The sequence below is a fragment of the Trachemys scripta genome, chromosome 1, assembly GCF_013100865.1.
Source record: "Trachemys scripta elegans isolate TJP31775 chromosome 1, CAS_Tse_1.0, whole genome shotgun sequence".
Taxonomy (NCBI): domain Eukaryota; kingdom Metazoa; phylum Chordata; order Testudines; family Emydidae; genus Trachemys; species Trachemys scripta.
In genome coordinates, this window is record NC_048298.1 from 325,922,176 (window position 1) to 325,946,197 (window position 24,022).

The 24,022-nt window shown below is 41.7% G+C and overlaps 1 protein-coding gene across 12 annotated transcripts in view; it reads left to right on the top strand.

Moving 5' to 3' along the window:
- Positions 1–24,022, top strand: part of DLG2 (discs large MAGUK scaffold protein 2) — a 1,462,668-nt gene that overhangs the window by 1,133,324 nt on the left and 305,322 nt on the right. For all 12 annotated transcript variants that reach the window (XM_034759045.1, XM_034759046.1, XM_034759048.1 and 9 more), the window contains one exon: positions 19,799–19,867. In XM_034759045.1, coding sequence (XP_034614936.1) covers positions 19,799–19,867 — 69 coding nt within the window. The remainder of the gene's footprint in view (positions 1–19,798; positions 19,868–24,022) is intronic.

Sequence of the window (24,022 nt, forward strand, 5' to 3'; positions counted from 1 at the left end):
TCTGCTTTTTCTCATCAGCATGAGTGGTGTGAGAAATGGCAGCTCTGACCTCCAGGAAGAGTATTTTAAAGCAATTATTGCACTTCTTGGGTGGTTGGCGTTACTAGGTGTTTGCCTGCCTAAGGTATACAGTAATTACCTAGAAATGTGGAGCCTCTTGTTTCTTACTGTAGGTTTATCTTTTAATGATGTAGCCCACGGTAGAACCTGAAGGTGAACTGAACTTTTGCAAATACATTTCAAAAACCTATTTAAAATTCCATCTCAATAACAAAGTATACATCAGGAGAGTAAGGATGATCTTTTTATTAAAGCGTGAAGCTGGGATTCTGATTACCTATGTTCAGTTCTGAATTAGCTACATAGTTCATGTGTCACTTAGGCACAGATTTTTAAATGTATTTAGGTGTTGCTCCAGTCAGCATTGGAAAGCCTAAGTGATTTAGCAGCCTAAGGGCTTGTCTACACAGGGGCACTGTGGCGGGGTTCGACTCACCTGCTGGCTGTCCTGGGGATTAACTCTGCTAGCCAGGGCACCTTCTTCTGGTGGTGTTTTGCTGCCACCACTTCTGCTCCAGGACCCACGACACTCCTAGGACCACAGTGTCCTCTTCATGACACAGCCCTCTCGCAGTGCTGCATTCTGTGCTCCCCCTTCTGAGGCAACTGCAGTCTGCTGTCCAGCCACTTCCTTCAGTGGAGTTGCAGCCAATTGTATGGCCACTTCTTCAGTAGCTGGGGCAAGTGGGGGCAGAATGGGGACCCAGGCCCACCCACTACTCCAGGTTCTGGCCCAGGGACTTTATAGCTAGCTGCCACTTACCGCGGCCCCTCCGACATCTCAATATACTCCCCTGGGCCACTTCCCCGCATCTCTGTCTTTAACTCAGGGCCTCAGCCTGCAGCCTTGCAACCTGCCAGAAGCTCGCTCTCACTCCCCTGATCCTGCCCAGCACTGCTCTGTCCCAGGTGCTGGTTCTCCTCCCTCCTTGAGCACCAGGGAGCAACTAAAGCTGCTCTGCCCTGCAGCCCTTTTCATATGGGCCTGCCAAACCCTTATTGGCTGCTTCTCACAGTCCCTCTCCTATTGGCTGCTTTTCACACAGCCTCCCTAGGGCTCCATTAACCCTTTATAGGCCAGTGTAGGGCAGATGCCCCATCACAGACACTCAGAAAAATTAATCTGAATTAACGAAAATTCTGAATTCAAAGTGGATTAGTTAAACTGTATTAGGCTAGGTCTACACTGGGAAGGGGGGGTCGACCTAAGATACGCAACTTCAGCTAGGTGACTAGCATAGCTGAAGTCGGCGTATCTTAGGTTGATTTACCTGCCCGTGAGGACGGCGGCGAATCAACCACTGCTGCTCCCCCGTCGACTCCACTTCCGCCTCTCGCCGCGGTGGAGTTCCGGAGTCGACGGCAGAGCAATCTGGGATCGATTTTATCGTGTCTACACTAGACGCGATAAATCGATCCCCGATAGATTGATCACTACCCGCCGATCCGGCGGGTAGTGTAGACGTATCCTTAATCCCCTGTGTGGACACACTCATTCAGAATTAAATGGGCCTTAATTCAGTTGAGTTTAAGGCCCTCCCTTCCTGATTTCTTGCTTAGATATGCTATGGCCATTGCAGAGGTCTGCTAAGACCTACTAATTTAGCTGGCTTTGTCAATAAGCGTGATAATATTCCAGTTATCAGCAGTGGTCCAGGTTTTTTGCTGATTTGCCAAGTTCTCCCCATACAATCTGAATACCTAGATTTGCAAATGCCCTCAAAATATTAACTTAAAGTTATCATTACCTTTTAAAACAAAAAAACAGCAATTCTTCCCAACATCTAAGTTCAGGATTCTGTGATTGTCTTAGCTGACAGTATCCCTCACGTCCCCCGAAAGGATGGCTTTTTTATGGGGGGAAAAAGGAATTTAGAGTAATCTACTGTAATTTCCCAAACCACAGCAGTATTATTATTGTAAGATGCAGTATTTTGGCTCATCCTAAAATACTTAAAAGGAGATGCCTGCTTATTGTCAACTCTTGCAGGAGAAATACAGGATCCTGAATTTGGGCCTCAAAGATGAGATGCAGCTGAAAGTGAACAAACAAAACTGACATTCAGACAGGTGTGTTAGAGCCAATTCACAACTTCAGGTAAAGCTGATGCTGCAGCTGTCTTAAACCAGAGAGAACAAAAAGTGCTGTATCAATAAGAAGTACCGTGTATACTCGTTCATTAGCCCATTTGTTTATAAACAGACTCCCCAAGATGGATACGTAAAAATAGCAAAAACTGTATGACCCTTTCATAAGCTGACCCTATATTTCAGGGGTTGGAAAACTTTGGCTCCCAGCTCGTCAGAGTAAAAGCCGGGACATTTTGTTTACCTGGAGCGTCTGCAAGCATGGAGCCTCTCGGCTCCCTGTGGCCGCGGTTCACCACAAATTTTGGTGTAGACCCATTTATAAACCACCCGTTCTCTTTGATGCGTCACCTTTTTACCAAAAATATTGGGCTTATGAACGAGTATATACGGTAATATTTAGTGTCAGGAGTTTCTTGATCCCTGGGTCTTGGTAAGCAAGTAAAGAGAGAGCTTCATATCAGCTATGTAGGGATGGGTACAAACCAAAACCCTAGATCTTAACATCCCTGAAAAGTTTGGTTCTGTAATTGACCTTTCCCAGCTTGTTCCCAGTTTAAATAGTTTGTCTCTTTCAATGTACACACACAATTTTTTAGTGATTTTGGATCTTAAACAATTTTTTTTAAAGGCTTTTCATTTTATTTTTAATGAATTAGAAGAGTGGAAGGTGTCAGCACATCTGATTTTTTCCCCCTGAACTAAGCCTAATAGTGCCTAAAACCTGTACCATAGTTGAATAGAAAGCAAGGTCTTTGAGGGTTTTATCATATTATTTGTGTTTTTGTAACTGGCAGAATGAGGGGGAGGAGGTATTTTTATTTGGTGTATGGAAATTTCTGAAGAACAGTGTTAAAATAGGAGGTTGAAAGGAAATATTAACATTCCCCAGAGAGGCGCATAACAAAATTCTCTTATGTCGAAATATCTAAATTGACATGCTATATGCAGGAGATGAATAGTACCATAAATAATCAGGCGGGTGTGCTTCATTTTTGTGGGGTTCATATGTTGAACTTGTCTTTTGTGTTGTAGAATCACTTAACTGTCATACTATTGGGAGTTTAAAATGTGTTACTTCTGGAATATGAGACAGTACATGGATTAGTGGCATGTGGAGAGATACTTTTATGTTGACACACACACACAAAGAACTAACTGCATTTTTTTATCAAACTGATGTTTGACACGTCTTATATTCTGAATAACAATGATTATGCCCATAGGAAAAAACTGCCCTTATCAGTAGCATGAAAACAGTGGTTCTTCAAGATGATCTCTGTGTGTATGTGCATGTGGGTACATATGCGCACCATGCTCTTGAGTCTGGAATTTTCTTGCAAGCAATGTCTGTTGGTCCATGCGTATGCCCCGTATCTCTCCACGTGCACTGAACCATCGACATAAAGGGCAGTACAGACTGACACATCTCTAGTTCTTCCTTACTGCCACATGGTATGAGTCAGAATCTTCTGTGTCCTCAGCTCCTTTTTTACTGCATCACTGCTGTAAATATATTTTAAATAGTTTTGGTTGGTATTATTGTGGCATAGTGTTCTAAGATCGTTGTTTTGCCCTTTTTCCCCCATCCTGGTGAATTCCCTCTTCCCCCAAAAAGGCTGGGATTATGCCCGGGGTTCCAGGATTCAAAAACTATTTGCTGCTTTTCTGTGAGCAATGAACATGAATGCTGCTTCTACTGCCCAGATGATGCTCACATCTCAGCCAAGTGCAGCATCTGCCGCTCCTTTCCCCCCAGAACTCATGACAGTTGGGAACTGAGACTTAAGAAACACCTGACAGAGAAGACAATGATCCCAGTCAGATCTGGGCCAGGGACTGCCCCGCCTATATATCAGCTGCATCAAGCAAGCAAGCAGTTGCCCTCCGAACACAAGCTCAGAAACAGAGGCTAAGATTGCTAAGCCTATAGAGAAGGGACACTCTCATAGGCACAGGGACAAACTGTCTTTGTCAAAGACAACCCTGAAGAGAAGGGATCACTCCCCAACCCTGTCAATGTCAGGAAAGCCTGTGCACACAAGCGCTAAAGACTTAGGGCTGAGTAATTCTTCACTGCAAGAGAAAGTGGTGTGCAAGGGTACAGATCTGCCAGTTCTGGTACCAGTTGTGATGGCTAAGGCTAAGGACAAGCATCTTCCAGGGCTCCCTTCCACATATAGAGCCTACGTGGGGCCTTTAACAACACGTCCCTGGAAAGATCCAACCTCCACTTTGATTAGGGAAGCTCTGGATATGATGGTTCCACAAATGGACTTTCCCCATAGCCCAGATGGTCTGAGACCTACATCTCGCCAGAGGACCCTTTTGGTCTCCCCATCCTCCTTCACCCCTCCTAAAAGAACCATCTCTACTCTGGGACATTGTTGCGCTGGAAGAAGACGCTATCCCAAGGATGCAGAGTCATTCTCCTATCCCATCTGCCAGCCTTGGTGTGCAGCCATTGGTACCATTGCCGATGCCGCTAGTCCAGGCTCTGGCCCTTTCTTCTGATGAGTCAGAAGCTCCTCAGGAGTATCTGTGTTTCCAAATAGAAGTGGCCTCAGACAGAAGCCCTAAGCCTGCAGACATGATTGGCCAAGGGACGGGTGGTTTTCTATGACATGGGGTCCTCCCCTTCCAGTTGTTCCCTCCTACTGGCACTATACACCCAGGATTGGTTCATGGGCCCTATTTACCATTGCCCCGACCAACACCAACTGGCCCCGTTGGAATATTCAGAAGCAGGCAAGCCAGATATGATGAGTCCAAAGGTTCTGGGAGCCATTTCATTGTCTTCACTGGATGAGATGATTACTCCATCTTCTCTGTCTCTGCCTGATGACTTAAGGCAATATCAGGAGCTTTTGGACAGGGTGGCGTCTGAGTTGCATATTCAGCTTGAGGAAATTCAGGAGCCTCAATACAGATTGCTGGACATTTTGCAGCATTCCGGTCCCAATCGGGTCGCCCTCCCAGTGTATAAGGCTATTGTGGATCTAGCAAAGACAGTATGGCATACTTTTGCTTCATGTGCTCTCTGGTGGAGTGTCCACCTCATACAAGGTAGAGCAAGTTCAATTAGGTTAATTAACTTGAAATGTTGCACCTGTGGGGAGAGTCAGGGATTGAAAGGCTAATGGATGTTGGAGCCTAGCTGAGAAGCAACAGGTGAGGCTAGTGTAAAGCCAAGAAGTTGACTGCAGAAAAAGGCTGAAGTGAGGAAGCCCGCAGTCATTCTCTGGGCATTGGAGAGGAAAAAGAGGAGGCCTGGGGGAGAGCAGAACTCCCAGGAATCCACATCCTGAAGGAAGGGTTTACCCAGAATGATGGTGAAGTGGAAGCCTGAAAGAGGAGAGTAGGAAAAGGTTCCAGGAGATGGCCAAAAGGTGGGATGTTACAGATCTTGGCTGCTGATTAGATGGTCCCTGAGCTGGAACCTGGAATAGAGGGCAGTCCCAAGTTCCCCTGCCAGCCCCTGCAGTGAATGGAAGAGTGCCCAAGACAGTTTGGAGGAGAGACTTGGTGTGATGTTGCACTCCATATGTTTTATAAAAATATGTTTATAAGTGTGGATATGATGTAACTGGAATATGCTTTATGCAAAAGGTCTCTTGTAAGGTATCATTACAAAGCATATAATCTACTGAGTGTGTTCATCCTATTTTGTGTGAATGTATCATTTTTGTATCTGAAACTAGGAATATTAAATATAACTGAGGTCCTATTGTAATTATGCAAAGTTTAGGCCATTAATAGTGGTTTGGAATCTTAATGGCTCTCATTAACTAGGACAATTAGTTATAAATGGCTCTGTTTACTTGTAAGCCTTCCCGTATATGTGTGTGCCAGCAAGTGGGTAATGAAGTCTTACAGTGACATGTGATCATGTCACCTGAACTGGAATCCATCTTAAGCCTGGTGCTTTTCCATTTAGAAGGAGGGGTGGGGACCCCGCGAGACAACGGATTCCTGCCTTGGGCCAAAGCTATAAAAGGGGGTGGAACAAAACAAAGGGGGCTGCGAGTCATGAGATATCCCTGAGTTATCACCTGAGCTGGAACTAACAAGGATTGTACCAGGGGAAAGGATTGGGACTAGGAAGGAGTCTAGTCTGTGAAAGAAGCTTATTGGAACAGCTCTGAGGGTAAGATTTACCTGTATTCAGTTTCTTAATGTATTAGGCTGAGACTTGTGTGTTTTGTTTTATTTTGCTTGGAAACTTACTTTGTTCTGTCTGTTATTATTTGGAACCACTTAAATCCTACTTTTTATACTTAATAAAATCATTTCTGTTTATTAATTAACCCAGGGTAAGTGATTAATACCTGGGGGGAGCAAACAGCTGGGCATATCTCTCTATCAGTGTTATAGAGGGCGAACAATTTATGAGTTTATCCTGTATAAGCTTTATACAGAGTAAAACAGATTTATTTGGGGTTTGGATCCTATTGGAAACTTGGTATCTGGGTGCTGGAGATGAGTACTTGCTGAGCTGTTTCAGTTAAGTTTGCAGCTTTGGGGGCGTGGTTCAGACCTGGGTCTGTGTTGCAGCAGGCTAGCGTATCTGGCTCAACAAGGCAGGGTTCTGAAATCCCAACCTGGCAGGGAAAACTGACTCAGAGGTAGTCTCAGCACATCAGGTGACAATCCCCAAGGGGGTCTCTGTGACCGAACCTGTCACACTTGGATACCCTGGAAAGGGGAAAACTCAGTGACCTGGCCAGAAGGCTGGGTCATGAAGCAAGAGCACTGCAAGTCCTGAAGAATGAGAGGGACTGGGTGTGAAAAAGTGGTGGAAGGGGGATGTCAGACCTGAATGGAGCTAATCCCCAGATGCGGCCACCAGGAGGTCCCAGTGGTGAGTAGATAAGTCTGTTCTCTGCTCCTATCCTGAAGAAGCATTGTTTTGTTCCATCCAAAAGGGAAGAGTTTTTGTTCTCTTAGCCACCACCTAATTCCTTGGTATAAGTGGCTAATGAGAGATCAGTCAGCAACACCTAAAGGCTACTCCGTCTATCAAGGGTCCCAGCAGCTTGACCTCCTGGGAAGAAAAGTTTTCTCTTCCACATTCTTCCAGTTCAGGATGCTGAACTACCACGCATTCCTGGCTAAATATGATTTTACCAGTTATACCAAGATTTTAGATTTTAAGGGCGAACTCCCAGAAGAGGATAGAGCCACTTCCAGGCCTTCATTGACAAGGGTAAATTGGTGGCCAGAACTTCCTTTCAGGCCATGGTGGATGCTGCAGACCCAGGAGTCCAGAGGAATGTCTACAGCCATTGTTATGAGGCAAGACTCTTGTTACAATCCTCAGGTTTCCCTAGTGAGGTGCAGAGTACAGTCCAGGATCGGGCCTTTGATATGATCAGTCTGTTCCACAAGAAGACAGAAACATCTCTACATTCCCTCAAAGGTTTGAGGACAAGTCTTTGCTCTCTGGACATCTTTCCCCCAGCCTCCAAGACAAAACATCACAAACAGAGGTAGAGGGTGAGACCATCTCCTCAGTCCTTTTATTATCAACATAAACAGGAACTATCACGTGAAAGACAGAGGATTTATAGGTCCAGGAACACAGTCCCTGCAACATCCACTGCCATATCTCAGTTTAACCTTCAGCCAAAGAGTTTCTTTTTGGAGGCTGCCTTATTCAACCTGCCTGCAAATGAAGGGCCCTAACTAGCAACAAATGAGTACCGGAAGTTATTCACGGAGGCTATCTGATCAAGTTTCTGGCAACTACTACCCACAAACCCCCTTCCCAGTTTTTTTCCGGAGACCACTTTCACAAGGAGATTCGCCAGGAAAGCGGACTCCCTTCTCCTCCAGCGAGCCATAGAAAGGGTTCCACCTCAGCATCAAGGGGAGATTTCTTGATCCCCTTAAAGAATGGGGAGGGAAGCCAATTCTCAATCTATGTTGACTAAACATATTCATTCGAAAGCTAAAATTCCACGTGATCTCTTTGGCATCAATAATTTCCTCCCTAGAAGTCTACAGCAGCACATTGAGGCAGGGTTCCTCACATGATCTGAAGAGTAAATCTGTTTGCTCTTGGCCTACACAATCCAGCCAGCATGAGATGCTGTCAGATAATAAACCTACAAACATAGTACTTCTATACAGAAACTTAGCTTTTAATAATCAGCAGTAGAGAAAAACAGATCTTTTCATAAGGGTTAGCATAGAACAAAAAAAAATCTGTTTTAAAGACACCTGCATAAAACCTATCATAGTTTTTCCCATTGAAATGAAGTCACCCTTCAATATTTTAACTGATCCATTGTACTATTTCTGCATTACAACAGTTGCTCAGTATCTTTGTCAAGAGACAGAAACTGATGGATTAAAAACTATGAAAAAATACAACTAAATTGGTATCAACCAATAGAACTACAGCCATTATACAACGAAACAGATATCCCAAATATTCCTAAACAGTTCACCATTCATGTGGTGAATAGTACAGATTAGTGTCATTTTCTTTCCAATGTAGGTGCTTTTATGACCCCAGTACTATGGTTTCTGAGTGCCTCATACCCTTTTAATGTATTTATTAGAGCTGTCAAGCGATTTAAAAAAATTAATTGCAGTTTTAATTGCACTGTTAAACAGTGCTATTAAACTCCTTTTACTGAGCTAGGTGGGCTCCCTTCAGCTGAGCGAGCCCTTGTTTGCAAGGGAGGGTGGATTTTACCTTAAGGACTCCGCATGTGCCAGGGGAGGAGAGGCTGGTGCAGAGCGGCAGAGCTTGCCAGGCCCCTGTTCTCTATGGGGTACCCACCGGAGCAAGGGGCCAGCTGGGAGGCATTGGGGCATGGAGCCAAGGAGGGTGGGGGGCAGTCCCTGGAGCGAGTGGCTGGCCAGGGGCAATGGAGCATGGCACGGTGCCGGGGTCAGTCCCGGGAGCAAGTGGCCAGCTGGGAATAATGGGGTATGGCATAGGGCGGGGGAGAAAGGATATTGGCCCTGGGAGCAAGTGGCCAGCCAGGGGCAATGGGGCACAGTGCAGAGGGGTCAGGATCCCTACCTCTCTGCCAGAGCCGGGATGAGAACTTCTTCTTGTCTTTTCCAGCCCTCCAGTGGCGGTTTGGGTTACTGCGCCTGACCAGACACTGTCAGGTCCTTTGGCAGGTGATGCCTGCTTCTCCATTGTGATTAACACGTTAATTGTGTTTTCAATTAATTGTAGGCATTAACTGCGATTACTTGACAGCCCTAGTATTCATCTTCACAACATGCCTGTGAAGTAGGGAATTGCTAGTATCCACATTTTTACAGCTAGAGAACTGAGATACACAGAGATTAAGTGATTTGCCCAGGGTCAAACAAAAAAGTCTGTAGTGGAGCTGGTAAGTTTCAAACTTACTTATTAAAAAGAGCTACAAATAAAACACAATTTATAAAGAAGTCTTCCAAATTCATATTGCAGCACAGCCTATACATGAAAAGAAAATCTTGGCTTCCATTAAATGTCTGCATCTTGAACCAAAAAAAAAAAAAAAAAAATCAAGATGATGTCATTGGACTGTAGAATAATTTTCAGAGGGAAGCCCCATTATTTATTTTGAGTCTGGATAAAGAGCTAAAACACAAGAATTTAGCAAGATTAAAAAAGGAACAGTCCTTTATATGGGTAACAAGAACATCCAGAGATGTTATAATTAGTGCTAAGAAAACATTTGGAAGGGATATGAAGCCTCATATTTCAGAACTTAACCCAATTGCTAACTATAAGAGATTAATGTAGGAGGCAGATTATTGCACATCTACAGAAAATTAAAACTAGATTAGATGCTTCAGGTCTCTGCAGTGTCTCAAAACCTGTTGTTGGGCCATGAGGAAATAGGCAATCAAACTGAAACACTTAACTTGGTACAGGAATCAGCATTTTATACCCAGAAGAAGCAATTAATGACTGACTCATCCTTTGGGTTTCTTGTCTCTTTATTTACCCAGACTTGTTCTGTTTGCAAGCTTTTATTGCTTGAGAATAAGGTTATTTAAACATAATGTTATTTTAATACTGGATTTTCATAAATAGTAGGGACACATAAATCAGATACCAAAGAAACTGGAATTAAAACACAAACCTGTTGTCACAAGATTCCTGCCACTCTTGCAGATGCAAGATTTGGAAACCTGGATGAGCATTCAAACTGTTGGGCACATCTTTACAGCTGCCATCAGTTTTTGTATCACAAATGATTCATAAATGTATTATCTATGAAGTGTTTAGTATTAGTTGATTGGAGAGCACTCACAGATTTGCTGTGGAACTGCTTCATCCACAAAAATAAAATGGGCAAATTTGACACAGGAGGCTGTAATGATAGTCTAGGAAGCGTTAACACAGTAGTCCCATCTTCAAATAGATCTTTTTTGCGTGACTCTTCCCTTGGGGCTGCTTCATGAGAATTGAAATCTGTTAATGACTCTTGTTGAGAAGAGGATATTTTCTTGGTATAAATTCAGCTGTGATTATATTTGTTGATAGCTCCTAATTTGAGGTGTAACAAGCACACAGGAGAACAGAACGAAAGTGCAAAGATTCATGAAGAGATGAGTACATTTTCAGCTGCAGGTAGCAAGGGGAGGTTTGGTCCTAATAAAGGAAAAGCACTTTGCCCAAAAGAGAGGAGACCAGAAGCCTGACGAATCACATTAAATCCAATTTATTTAAATAAATAAATTAAATAAGTCTTCCAACTGGTTCCAGGAAGATGTATCCCCGAGAGGATCCCAATTATAAAAAGTGGTTGACAAGCAGGAAGAAAAGTCTGAAAAGTTCTGATGAAGGAAAACTCAGACTGCTTTTGCTGTCTTCCCAGGATTTATCTGATTAAATGGACTAACAGCATTATATTGATTCCCTGGCGTGTTATAAATTAACTGTTCATCATCTCACTCACGCATTTGTAGCACCACTAATTCTTAAAAACTTTTAAACCCAGCTTCTCTCCCTCCCTACGTCCATAACCTCTAATACAGTTTTACTCGATTTATCCCATTGGGTTTATAACTAAACTGTTCACTTTAATGACCAGCAAAGACTCCAATATAATTCTTTCTCTTCAAATATTGAATGTAATGAGTTTCTTTAAATGAGTGCTGGCTAGGCCTAATCTTGTGTAGGAACATAAGAATTGCCATAATGGAACACATAAATGATCCATCTAGTCTAGTATTCTTCCTAGTATGATATCTGGCCTATATCAGAGGAAAGCAAAATAAATAGCTAATGTACTTGGACAGTACTGCAGTGCTGTACCATAAGGATGTATTTATTCCTGACCCCATGTAGTAAATCTCTTACACCCAGAAACATGAAGATTAACAGCCATTGTAAATGCTGTATCCTCCATTTTAGAGCCTTATCCTGCAAAATACTGAATGTGTCCTATGAACTGCTGAGTGCCCACAATTTCCATTGAAGACAAAAGGTGCATAAATATTAACTACCACCTACAAGAGATTAGAAACAGCACATCCTAAGATACTGCATTCATTTGCCATTCACCTTGCACTTTGACAGTATGTTCATTGGTACCTCTGTTCTATTTTCTGATTAACATTATTCAGCTCATTTGTGTGATTTTATTGTGTGTGGTGTGTTATTTCTGGTTTGTTTTTGCCTGCTTGTATGTACGTTGAGAAATTCCATGTTTATCCTTCTTATTACCTACCTCCCCCATATACATCCCCAGTGGGCCCATTCTTATTTCCATTGACATCAATGGCAGCAAGTAAGTTCCTTTCCATTTCACCTTTTTTATATATGTATATATGGCCCTCACCCTCCCGAGAGGTGCAGCTGTCTAGAGTCCATTTGAAGAAAAGGACAAGCATTCAATACACACCCAAAAATATCATGCCTAAAGACAATATACACATAAATAAGCCAGATAATATTAATCAGAAGGTACCACACAAGTGTCAGTGAACATAGTATTAGAGCAGAAGGTAATTAGTGAGTACATGTAATATTGAGGATGCAGTTTCTAATTTATTTTAAATGGTAATAGTAATCTAATGCACCTTTGGTTACGATCATTCTTTCCACCTTAATAAACTGCTTGCATTAATGCAAAGAATATTCTATTTTAACTGCCTTGCCTGGATGATTGGAGTTAACGTGCACCCTTTTGGTACATATGAGAGTTAATTGCTGTATCTGCAGAGAGAAGGAAGTTAGTCCAATTTAGTCTAGTGTATTTAGCCAAGAAACTGTATGGAAAACTAGTATTCTGTCGGGTGTTTTTCCTTTATGTAAATTATAGTGGTATAGAATCTCACAGCACATAAAATAGTTGTGTACTAAGTTGAATACTTAGCTGGGTACTAAAATTTGGTATCAAAAAATTTTTATTGATGTTTAAGTTGCCTTAATTGATTTTCAATATCAGCAAATGTTTTCTTCAGGACAAGGAAAACTCAATGTAATGAATCTACCATGAGCAGGGATTTTTTCTCTTTGCATTGAGATAGGGGTTATAAACCTTTGTAACTGGTTTTGTGAGTACCCGTTAATTGAGTACTATGGATAGTTATTTATCTTTTCATCTCTACACCACTAAAGATAGAAGTAGGCATAGTGTAATATTTTCATAGATTTATAGATTCTAGGTCTGGAAGGGACCTCGAGAGGTCATCCAGTCCCCTGCCCTCATGGCAGGACCAAATACTGTCTAGACCATCCCTGATAGACATTTATCTAACCTCCTCTTAAATATCTCCAGAGATGGAGATTCCACAACCTCCCTAGGCAGTTTGTTCCAGTGTTTAACCACCCTGACAGTTAGGAACTTTTTCCTAATGTCCAACCTATTGTACATTGCTCTATGAATTCTTTTTTCTCTGGCCCAACGAAACTTTAGGAGCAAAGCAGTTTAGAAAAACAAAACATTCTCTAAGGTATTCTTCAAGCATCCCTTAAGGGGGAAAAAAAAAAGAAGCAAAGCCAAGCTGTGTTAAATATTGAGTAATCACACTTGTAAAAGGACTATCGATCTATTATTTTAAGAAATTCTGTGTGGCAAGCTTACTGTTAGAAACTACTGAGCTAACAATCACTTACAACATTTACTTTTTTGGACCTTAATATGGAATTGGTCTCTTGTTCCATGAGGAAAACATCATGCTTTATGCTTTAAACCACACAACTCCCTACTAGTAACTCTAGTTTTGAGAAAATGTAGCTGTCGGTAAGATTCCAACTAAGATTTGGAAATTGAGATTAACTCCCCCACAGAAAGAACAGTAATCGCAAACCAGCTGAAAATGCAGGGCCTCTCCAGCTCCTTCTACCTTTTGTTGGTTGGTCAGCAATCTATTTATAATCATGTATTCTTATTTACCCTATCATGGACTACACTAGTGATCAGAAATTGGCTACTGATAAAGATTAACACAAACTATACATTCTGGTCATTAGACTTTATGAAGTTCAGACACACATTATTTGTCAGGGTCAAGATAGACATTTTCCTGGCCTGGTTTACAGCATTTCAGAATATTGTATAGTAAATTGTTTACTTCTGCAGCTCTCATTTTGAGAAGCTACAGAAGCAGCAACAAGTCTCTCTCTCTAATCAATAATCAGGGATTTTTGCCCCAGCAATCCCATAAAAATTATACTTGTTTTAATGCCTCACTCTGGTAGACTGCACATAGACGAGGCTTTCTCTTTAGGCAATAGGAAAGCATTTCTGTGTATTTAGACCATTATTAAATAATGCAGCTGGCATATATTTGAACAGCCTGCTATTTGGTGTTTTGGGATCACACAGTGTTTTGTGCAAATCTTCTTCCTTTTGTGCTTCTGAGTTTAGCTTTGAACTGTAACCACTCAGATTTGCCTGGTTTCCATCTGAAACTATAATGGCTCAGATTTGCTTGGGTGTAGACTCGGTTACTACATCAGAGGTGGGCAAACTACAGCCCGCAGGCCACATCCGGCCCGCGGGACCCTTATACCCGGCCCCTGAGCTCCTGCCCCGGGAGGCTCGCCCCCGGCCCCTCCCCCGCAGCCTCAGCTCGCCCTGCTGCCGGCGCAATGCTCTGGGTGACGGGGCTGCGAGCTCCTGGGGCAGAGCCTCTGCAGAGCCCGGCCTGACCCGGTGCTCTGTGCTGCGCGGTGCGTGGCTGTAGCACCGCCAGCCACCAGTGCTCCAGGCAGCACGGTAAGGGGGCAGGGAGTGTGGGGGTTGGATAGAGGGCAGGGGAGTTCGGGGTGGTGGTCAGGGCATGGGGGTGTGGATAGGGGGCGGGGCGGTCAGGGGGCGGGGCACAGGGGGGTTGAATGGGGGCAGGAGTCCAGGGGGGCAGTCAGGAAGGAGGAGGGGTTGGATGGGGCAGCGGGGGGCAGTCAGGGGTGGGGGTCTTGGGGCTGGGCCATCAGGGGGCGAGAAGTGCAGGGGGCGGAAAGGAGGGGAGGGCCAGGCAACACCCCCCTCCCCTAACCGGCCCTCCATACAATTTCCAAAACCTGATGTGGCCCTCAGGCCAAAAAGTTTGCCCGTCCCTGTACTACATGTTTACACAATGGGGCCCTGATCTCAGAAGGGGCCTCCAGGCACTATTGTAATGATATATCATCATAATGTGGGTTCACCCTCCTCTGCTGGGCCAACTTTGATGGGCTATAACTCTTACTCCTTCTCTGACCCCTCTGGAAGCAGAGTATCTGGATTGGTGTTAAGCTTGAGTAGTCCTTTCCCTCAGGAAGGCACAAGGATTGTCATTATGGTGAGGCTCCTTGCACTGTGTCTCTCTAAGTCTATATTTGCAAACTGCACACGTTACATGTTATTAGGGTGTTAATCTGTTTTGCTAGAAATGTTAAAATCAAAGCTTAACTCCGTGCTCTACATATTATTCCAAACATAACCTTTTCAGATAGAAAAATATTGATGTAAAATTGGGCATTGCAAATATTGATATATGTACATTGAGTGATAGTGAACAGTAAATTAGATACGACATTGCAGTGCTGTGAGGGACACAAGAGAGCCTTTGTGCAATTGCATCATGTCAAAGAGTAAGGCGGGAGGTAACAGTCACTTTCTTTATGAGGCATTGATAACTATGTACCTCATTAATTGCTGGCATCCTGGGTGCTATTGGCAAATTGGAGGGCACACAAAGTACAATGGAACCTCATAGTTATGAGGAATTGGAGGTTGTTTGTAACTGAAATGTTCGTAGCTCAAAACAAAATGTTATGGCTATTCTTTCAAAAGTAGAACTCAACATTGACTTAATACAGCTTTGAAACTTTACTTTGCAGAAGAAAAATGCTGCCTTTAGCCATCTTAATGTAAAAGAAACAAGCACAGAAACAGTTTCCTTACCTTATCAAATCTTTTTTTAAAAATCAGAGGGGTAGCCGTGTTAGTCTTTATCCACAAAAACACCGAGTAGTGCAGTGGTACCTTAAAGACTCCATGCATCTGAAGAAGTGCGTTTTTTACCCACGTAAGCTTATGCCCAAATAAATCTGTTAGTCTTTAAGGTGCCAGCGGACTCCTTGTTGTCTTTTTTTAAAACATTACCTTTATATCTTTTAGTAGTATTGATCACTTCCAATTCCAAATGAGGTGTGTTGTTGACTGGTCAGTTCATAACTCTGGTGTTTGTAAATCTGAGTTTCTTCTTCTAGTAGCAGCTCCATCTATGAATGAGAAAATAACAGCACTCTTCCGCAGTTCTTCATTAACACAAAAACCGTTTTCTTTAATACTGTAAGGTCCAAACTAAAAAAATGAAGATGTAATTCTTATAATTATTTCTCCAGTGTTAAAAATTATTAGAAAGAACTTGATCTGTCAAAACTAGTTTTATACTTTAGGTTTTGTACTAAATAGTCTGTATGAAATATTAATTCAGCAGCGTAGATGAGGTATTACTGCTTAGTTGGAAACTTGGACTCTTTCTTTATTAGGATGATCGGCTTGGTCCCTTTCTTCATTTTGACCCTTTTAGAGTTGAGGCACTAATTCACAACCCTGAATTCATTCATTTATGAATGGACTGTAGTCTCTTTGTATTCACTTGTGGACATCTAAGACCAGGCCATCATCTCCTCAGATGTATTTGTTACTATGATTTGACACTTGTTTTCTGAACTTTTCTTAGCTTTGTGGATGGATGGTGAGCAGTTTGCTGTTGATAGTCATATTTAGGATGGAATTTTCCAAGCACTAAGCACTGGTCTAAATGTGCTTCTACTGAAATGAATGGGAGTCTAACCCGTGACCTCAGTGGTAGCAGAGGTAGGCCAGGGCCGATTGCTTTTGAAAATCCCACCCTCAAAATTAAAGCTCTGTTGATTAGTTGTGAATGGACACAAGTGTTCCTGTTCTGATTGCAAGAGTCTAATGTATTCCTTCTAATAAGGAAGTTGGCTTGAAAAAGTGACTTGAGAGTTAAAATATCTTGAGGAGAGGTGCCAGATCAGATTTCCTTTTTGGGCCAAATCTTGCAGTGATGACATTCCTAGAAGAACTAGGATTCTTGTAGGATTTACTGGGTCGGTGGAGATTTTAATTTTCTTTTGTCAGTCACTCAAACTGAAAATATGTGGTCAAATCCTTGTCTGACTCCTTCAGTTGCCTCTGTGCCAGGGTTCTAGCAATGGGTTTTGAGAAACCTTTCCTCCCATTGTGTAAGCATGGGTCTCAAGATCTCTTTCTTGAGTAGTAACTGCTAATTTAAACCCCATCATTTTACATGCATGGTTGGGATTATGTTTTCCAATATGCATTACTTTGCCTTTATCAACATTGAATTTCATTTGCCATTTTGTTGCCCAATCACCCAGTTTTGTGAGATCCCGTTGTAACTCTTCGCAGTCTGCTTTGAACTTAACTATCCTGAGTAATTTTGTATCATCTGCAGATTTTGCCACCTCCCTGTTTACCCCTTTTCCCAGATCATTTATGAATATGTTGAACAACACTGGTCCAGTACAGATCTCTGGGCAAAAACACTATTTATGTCTCTCCATTCTGAAAACTGACAATTTATTCCTAATTCTATTTACCACTTCACAACATCCACTAAAAAGGGAAATAGTGTGAAGCACTAGCTATTGGAAAGGGAAGTGGGGAGCGAGTGTAGTGCTTGCCCTGTGGTACAGTGCCATATGTTACAACGTCATGTGCTAAACAGCTAGAGAAATTACATTGTTTATTGAATTGTGTCCTCCATCACACAGCATATATTGGTTAGGCAGCAAAATGAAATGCACAGTAAAATATATGTGTGGTGCCCACTGATGCTGAGCTTTGTAGTTTTAATGAAAGTATAATGCAGTATTTAATCCTAACAGACTGTCATAGTTGTTCAATAACTGTATAATGCTTTATAGCAAAAGGCAAAAACTGTAACTTAGTGGATCAATGATATATAATGGCATTAACGTTTTTTTCCCTACACTGTGCAGTAGAAACAAAATTTATAAGGTACCGTGTAAACACTTAAACTAATCACAATAAAGCCCTGTGAAATTTCTGCCGCCTTCTGTCTATGAGCCCAATCCTGCTACCACAGTAACCAGTGGGAATCTTTCCATTTGATTTGTGTCAGTATGAGAGCAGAACTGGTTCAACTACTGATATTCTAAGCAACTGTATACTACTGTCCCCATTGGGTACATGCGTGTGTGTGGGTTCAACAGGTTCTGCAATCAGTCATGATTTGGTATGAGAGAAACCACTGGAGCTGCTCAGAAATTTTCTGGTAGACTCATTTTCCAATGGATAATGCAGTTTCCACAAAATCAAAATTTTCCTTGGGAAAATTTAAATTTTGTCAGAAAAGTTTGCTCTTTCCATCAGGAATATTGAAATGAAAGCTCCAGCTTTCCAGCGTCTTGGCAGTTCACCTGGAGGGCTGACTGGGAAACCAGGATCCCCTGGCGTCCAGGTCACACCACAGCCCCTCTGGCGGGCTCCAAAGCTCACCAGCCTTGCCTGCCCCCTGTTCCATCAGCTACTCAAAGAACTGGGTGGCCAGCTCCCCAGCTGGGTAGCTCCCAGGGTTGCCCTGCTCCTGAGCTGGTTGCCTCCCCAGGCAGCTACCTCCTGAGGAGCCAGGCAGACGTCCTGCCGGGTGGACAGTCAGTAACCTCTAAAATTCTGTTTTGGTTCTCCCCAAATGCTATTTTTCTGGAAGTTCCTTATAATATGTTTTGACGTTTTGTCCTGATTCATACAGACAAAAATTCAAAAACTTTCACAGGAAGTGATTTCCATTTTCTGGCCAGCTCTAGAAATCATAGCTTGAGGATTACCAACGGTTGTTTTTGGTTATATATCCTATTTAGGGTGCTAATAGCTTCACTATTTATAGGCAAGCATTGAAATAGCTGGTGAGCTCATAATTAGATCTGCTACTATCCAGGAGGGGCATTATCATTTTATAAAAAGCAACAGAGGGTCCTGTGGCACCTTTAAGACTAACAGAAGTATTGGGAGCATAAGCTTTCATGGGTAAGAACCTCACTTCTTCAGATGCAAGATCAGAAGAAGTGAGGTTCTAACCCACAAAAGCTTATGCTCCCAATACTTCTGTTAGTCTTAAAGGTGCCACAGGACCCTCTGTTGCTTTTTAAAGATTCAGACTATCACAGCTACCCCTCTGATGATTATCATTTTATATCACTTCTAGAAGCATAGCTTCCAGAAGGTTGTGCTTTTAAAAGTGATGAAACAATTCTATCCAGCCCCACGACTAAATTTCTGGGAGAGCCAATACTATGATTGAACTATATGTGACTTGTTTTAACTGTCAAAATATCTGTGTTACTGTCAGCTTTAGCTCATTCCCCCACTTCTCTTGGTACGTATTCTTTAATTTAATGTCAAATCCAATACTACTGCTGGCGGTTAACTATTTTAATTTTGGTGATGCTGGTCAGTTCACACTGGGGGTCTATTATTGCCTTTATTATCATACTTATTTTAAATAAAAGCTATTATCCCGTTTCTGTTTACATTGTGTATCCACAGTTTGGCTTGTGCTGAAAATTATTTGGTTTTGAAACAGTACCTATTAATAGTAAATGTCTGCAATAATCAATATCTCCCTCCATCTAAAATCCACTGGAAAAAATGTCCATAGTTAAAAGTTATAGAGATGCAGATTTCAAAATCTTTTGCTGAAAATTCTACATAGCAAACAATAAAAAATTAGCATAGTGAACTATGATGATAAGAGCACTTTGATTTCATTTCCCAGTTGTTCTACTGCTACATTTTATATAAATAACAATTAGCATCTGAGTTGTTTTAAGTCACTTGAAAAATACAATCTGTAGTATTCATACATTTTTTTAAAAGATGGATCCTTCCAAGTCTGTCTAGTTATAATCTGTTTTTAATGAGGAATAACATCTTATTAAACAGGAGACAAGATAATTGGTTTCTTCCCCTTATTATCCAAAGAGAGAGAGCACAAGGATCAGTATATATGAGAGATGCATAGGAATATCTCACAGTAATTTCAGTAATCTGGTAATTATTTCTGGGTCATCCGTTATATCTTAATTGTGGCTACCCATTACAGTAAGAACAAGAGAATTAGCAAGTAGAGTCATATTTCTTTAACAAATACTTTTCTTTATTCTTCCTTGTCTATACAGTCATTCCCAGCACAGCACTGCAACGCGTCCACCCACAATGAGCTTACAACGAACCATTTCTCTGGAAGGGTAAGGCTGTTCTCTGTCTCTTGAGCTGCTTAATATGGAAGCTGAGTTTCTCTCTCTGTCTCTCTCTCTGTCTCGCTGTCTGTCTCTCCAACTATACACTGACATGTACCAGATTGAAGGGGGAAAAAAATCTGTCTGACCCAGTACTAATACCAGATAAAATACACAAATTCTTCGTGTTGGAAGGTATGGCACTCCCCTTCTGTGCCCTCCAGGAGGGATCTACTGTTAAATGGGGTTTAGAATGCAAGAACAAACCTACTGTATATTTTTGGAGCAGAAGGTCGATGGTGCATTGTGCTACACTCTTTAATAGCATGCCTTTCCCTCTCAGCCACCCAAACTCAGACAACAGGACTTTAAGGGAGGCAACATGGGGTGTTATTGCAGATCCCTTGGCCCAGTCACAGGTGCAAATATCCTCTGTAGCATTAACATGCGTGCTTCCCCCTTGGTGCCTGAGATTTATGGCTGCAGAGAAACCAGCTAGGTGAAGTGTCAAGGCTGTTGGAACCAGGCGCCAATGTGTAAATGCAAATAGTGTTGATGTGGAGGGCAAAGATCTTCTGTAGCTTTCCTTGAAGCTCTTGGAGGATCTGCAGAAAAAATTAACATTAGGAAAAGAATTGGTGAAAGCACTGATATGCAACAGAAAAGTACAATTTTGTGGTGGTTTTACTGAGGAACTTTGAACCCGTCAAGCTGGAGTGGATAAGACAGTGGCAGTATCCACTTCCCAAAGTGTAAGTTGACAGGCAAGTTTCTGAGTTCCCTGCATGCGTATTTTAATTATTATCATTGATAATCATGTTTATCACGGTAGTGCCTAGTGACCAACCAAGATCTGGGGCCCTTTGTGGTAGGCATTGTATAGACACAGAGTAGCAGACAGTCCTTGTCTTGATAAAATAATCTCATAAACAAGACAAAAACAGAGTAAACAATGTGATGGCAGCAAAGAGCATGTTAGCTCCAAGGGGTTTATTTGTTTTGGTTTATTGGCAGGTGAGATATGGTGTAGTTATCAGGGATCGTTGGGGGTTGGTTTACATTTTTGTGTGTGGTCCATTTGATGTTTTCTCTCATTGCTTTGTTTTGACCAATGTGCTACAGAGATTAATTTGAACTCCGTTGCTGCAGTAAAAAATTGCATAGAAAAAAAGCTCATTCATTTATTTTCAAATTCAGTGAAGCTTAATTAAAGACTTTGTGACTTATTATATATAGCGAGCAGTTCAGTATTTCTGATGGACATATCCTAATTAACACTCAGGACACTTAATCTGTCATGGAAGTGATCTGCGTGCCATCACTTGAGTTCATTTCACTTGCCTCGAGTTAACATTTACATGTAAAAACAGAAAAATATTTCACACTAATCATGGAAATTCTTACTGATGTCTGATTCTAATCCATGTTAGCCATATTACTGTATGGGTGAGTTTCTTTCAGTGTAGCAAATTATGCCCAAAACTGAATACACTAATTCTGGAGATAGAACAAGAGCTGTTTGATTTAGAAAAATTATCCGATGCTTGTGTGTGTGTGTGTGATTTAATTGTAAAAATGCAAATCTGCATATATAGATGGCTACATTTTCACAAAACTAATGGGGGGAAAGATGATTCATCCACAACCAAAGTCAACCGCTTTCATGTCTTTAATAATATCAGGACAACTGACAGTTGTATGGAGTGCTTGGATTTTGGTTGCACTGGCTTGTTTCAGAGGGCTAGTTTTAATTTTAGTTTTGATTCTCCCCTCTGATTCATTGTGTGTAAAATTCCATTACTGCAAAAAAGGCCTAGAGCAAAAAAGTATAACATGACCCAATAAGCAAGCAATACCTGTCCTCTTTTCTTTTTTTTTAATACTTTCAGAATTGAGTCTATGTCAGACTATCAGAGCTAGACAAACGTGCCATTTCCTCCTCCTCTTGTTCCCCCATTCACTAACACTTCCTTCCTCATACCATGCATACACAAATCTACATTTATTTTGGATTTAGATACAAAACAGTGCTCTAACTGGTGTTGAGTTGGGGGAAGACTCCTCGATACTAGGCCCTGGGCTGGATCAAGGTAATCTGGGATCCTACATACAACAGGATACAGGGTTTGCAATGGCTTCACCCCACAATTAGAGTGACAGTGGCTGAGCCCCTCCCAGAGAGGTGGAAGTGGCCGAATGGACCTCCCTTCTCCTTTCCAAGCTTTTTGTATGGCTGATGCAGCAGATTTTGAAATTGGCTGAAAGTTCATGCAGATAGACTGATATTAATTTCCAAACAACAATGAACATAAGAATATAAGAATGGTCATATGGGGTCAAACCAAAGGTCCATCTAGCCCAGTATCCTGTCTTCCAACAGTGGCAAATGCCAGGTGCTTCACAGGGAATGAACAGAACAGGTAATCATCAGTGATCCATCCCTTGTTCCCCATTCCCAGCTTCTGGCAAACAGAGGCTAGGGACACCATCCCTGCTCATGCTGGCTAATAGCCATAGATGGATCTATTATCCATGAACTTATCTAGTTCTTTTCTGAACCCTGTTATAGTCTTGGCCTTCACAACATTCTCTGGCAAAGAGTTCCACAGGTTGACTGTGTGAATATGTAAAATATGAATGCGAGGAATAAGCAGGAAGAACTGGAATTATTAGTACATAAGCTAAATCATGACTTAACTGGCATCAAAGAGACATGGTGGGATACATCTCATGACTGGACTGGAATTGGCATAGAGGGGTTTAGCTTGTTTAGGAAGGAAAGGCGAGGGGGGGGGGAGGAGGAGATGATGCATTTTATATCAAGAGATGCAGACCAGCTGAAAATATCTGGGTGAAAATGATAGGGGGAAAACAAGGAGATGTCATAGGTGGGGTTTACTACGGGCCACCAAATCAAGGAGTAGGAGGTGGATGAGGCATTTCTAAAATAAATCACAGAAATATCCAATACACAAGACTCGTTAATAATGGGAGACTTTAACTACCCAGACATCAGTTGGATAAGTAACACAGCAAAACACAAAATGTCCAGTAAGTTCTTGGAATATATAAGGGACAACTTTTTGATACAGACTGTAAAGGAAATAACTAGGGGACAGCCCTTGTAGATTTGATTCTGACCAACAGGGAGGAATTGGTTGCGAATCACCACCAAGCCTGACCTTTATCTTAAATAGTGGTATGTCTAGTGGATTCTGGAAAACTGACCAAATCAGTATGAAGTCATGCATTTGCAATCAAGAAATGCCAAAACAGCAGGAATCAAATGGTTAAGAGTAAATAACTCATTACAAGCATACTGAATAGATACAGTAGATAAGATGAACTTTCTAAATGTTACACAATAAATTATTATGGCACAAATGGCTGGATGGTGTAACAATTTGTATGTCAGAATCTGTATATTTAATAAAATGGAACCCAAACAGCAAAATAATGATAATTTTCCTGTGCTACTTGTTAGTATATATTAACGTAACAAGAATGTCCCACACTCTATCAAAACATTTGTCCAGTGTAGGAATGCCAAATTTACAGTGCTGGGCTGCAATAATGAATCTGGCAGCAATTAGTAAGAAGGTGGTTTATCTTGTTTGTATTTTAGTAGTAATCAGAGATCTCAGTCAATGAAACTGATGAATTGGGAGAGGAGGGCTGGAGAAAGAGATAACAGTAAAATGAACACATTAAGCAAAACAACCAGCAGGCCCACCTTGCCACCTGCCTAACCATTGTTAGACTGCAGTGTTTTGTAAGCATCACAGAAGAGGGATATGAAGGAGAACGATGATGGCTTTTCAGCTTTTGGTGGGGCATTCATGTCAGACGTAAGGGTGACAAAAAAGAGGAAAGGTAATTTAAGGGAGAAGTGAACAAAATGGCGAGAGAAACTGGCATTGCCAGTGGAGCAAAGGCAGAGGTTCATATGGTGAGAAAATACTAGATTGGATAACTGGGGCACTAAATTACAGTAAAACAGAAGTATAGATGATAGAAAAGAAACTTTGAATATACTTAAGTTTCCCTTCAACTTTGGTATTTTTTACGTACCTATATATCTATATTTCATGTCAAAGCTGCAACCTTTATAAATTTTAAATTGTTCTCTCATGATGAATGAGACATTATAAACATCTTACATAC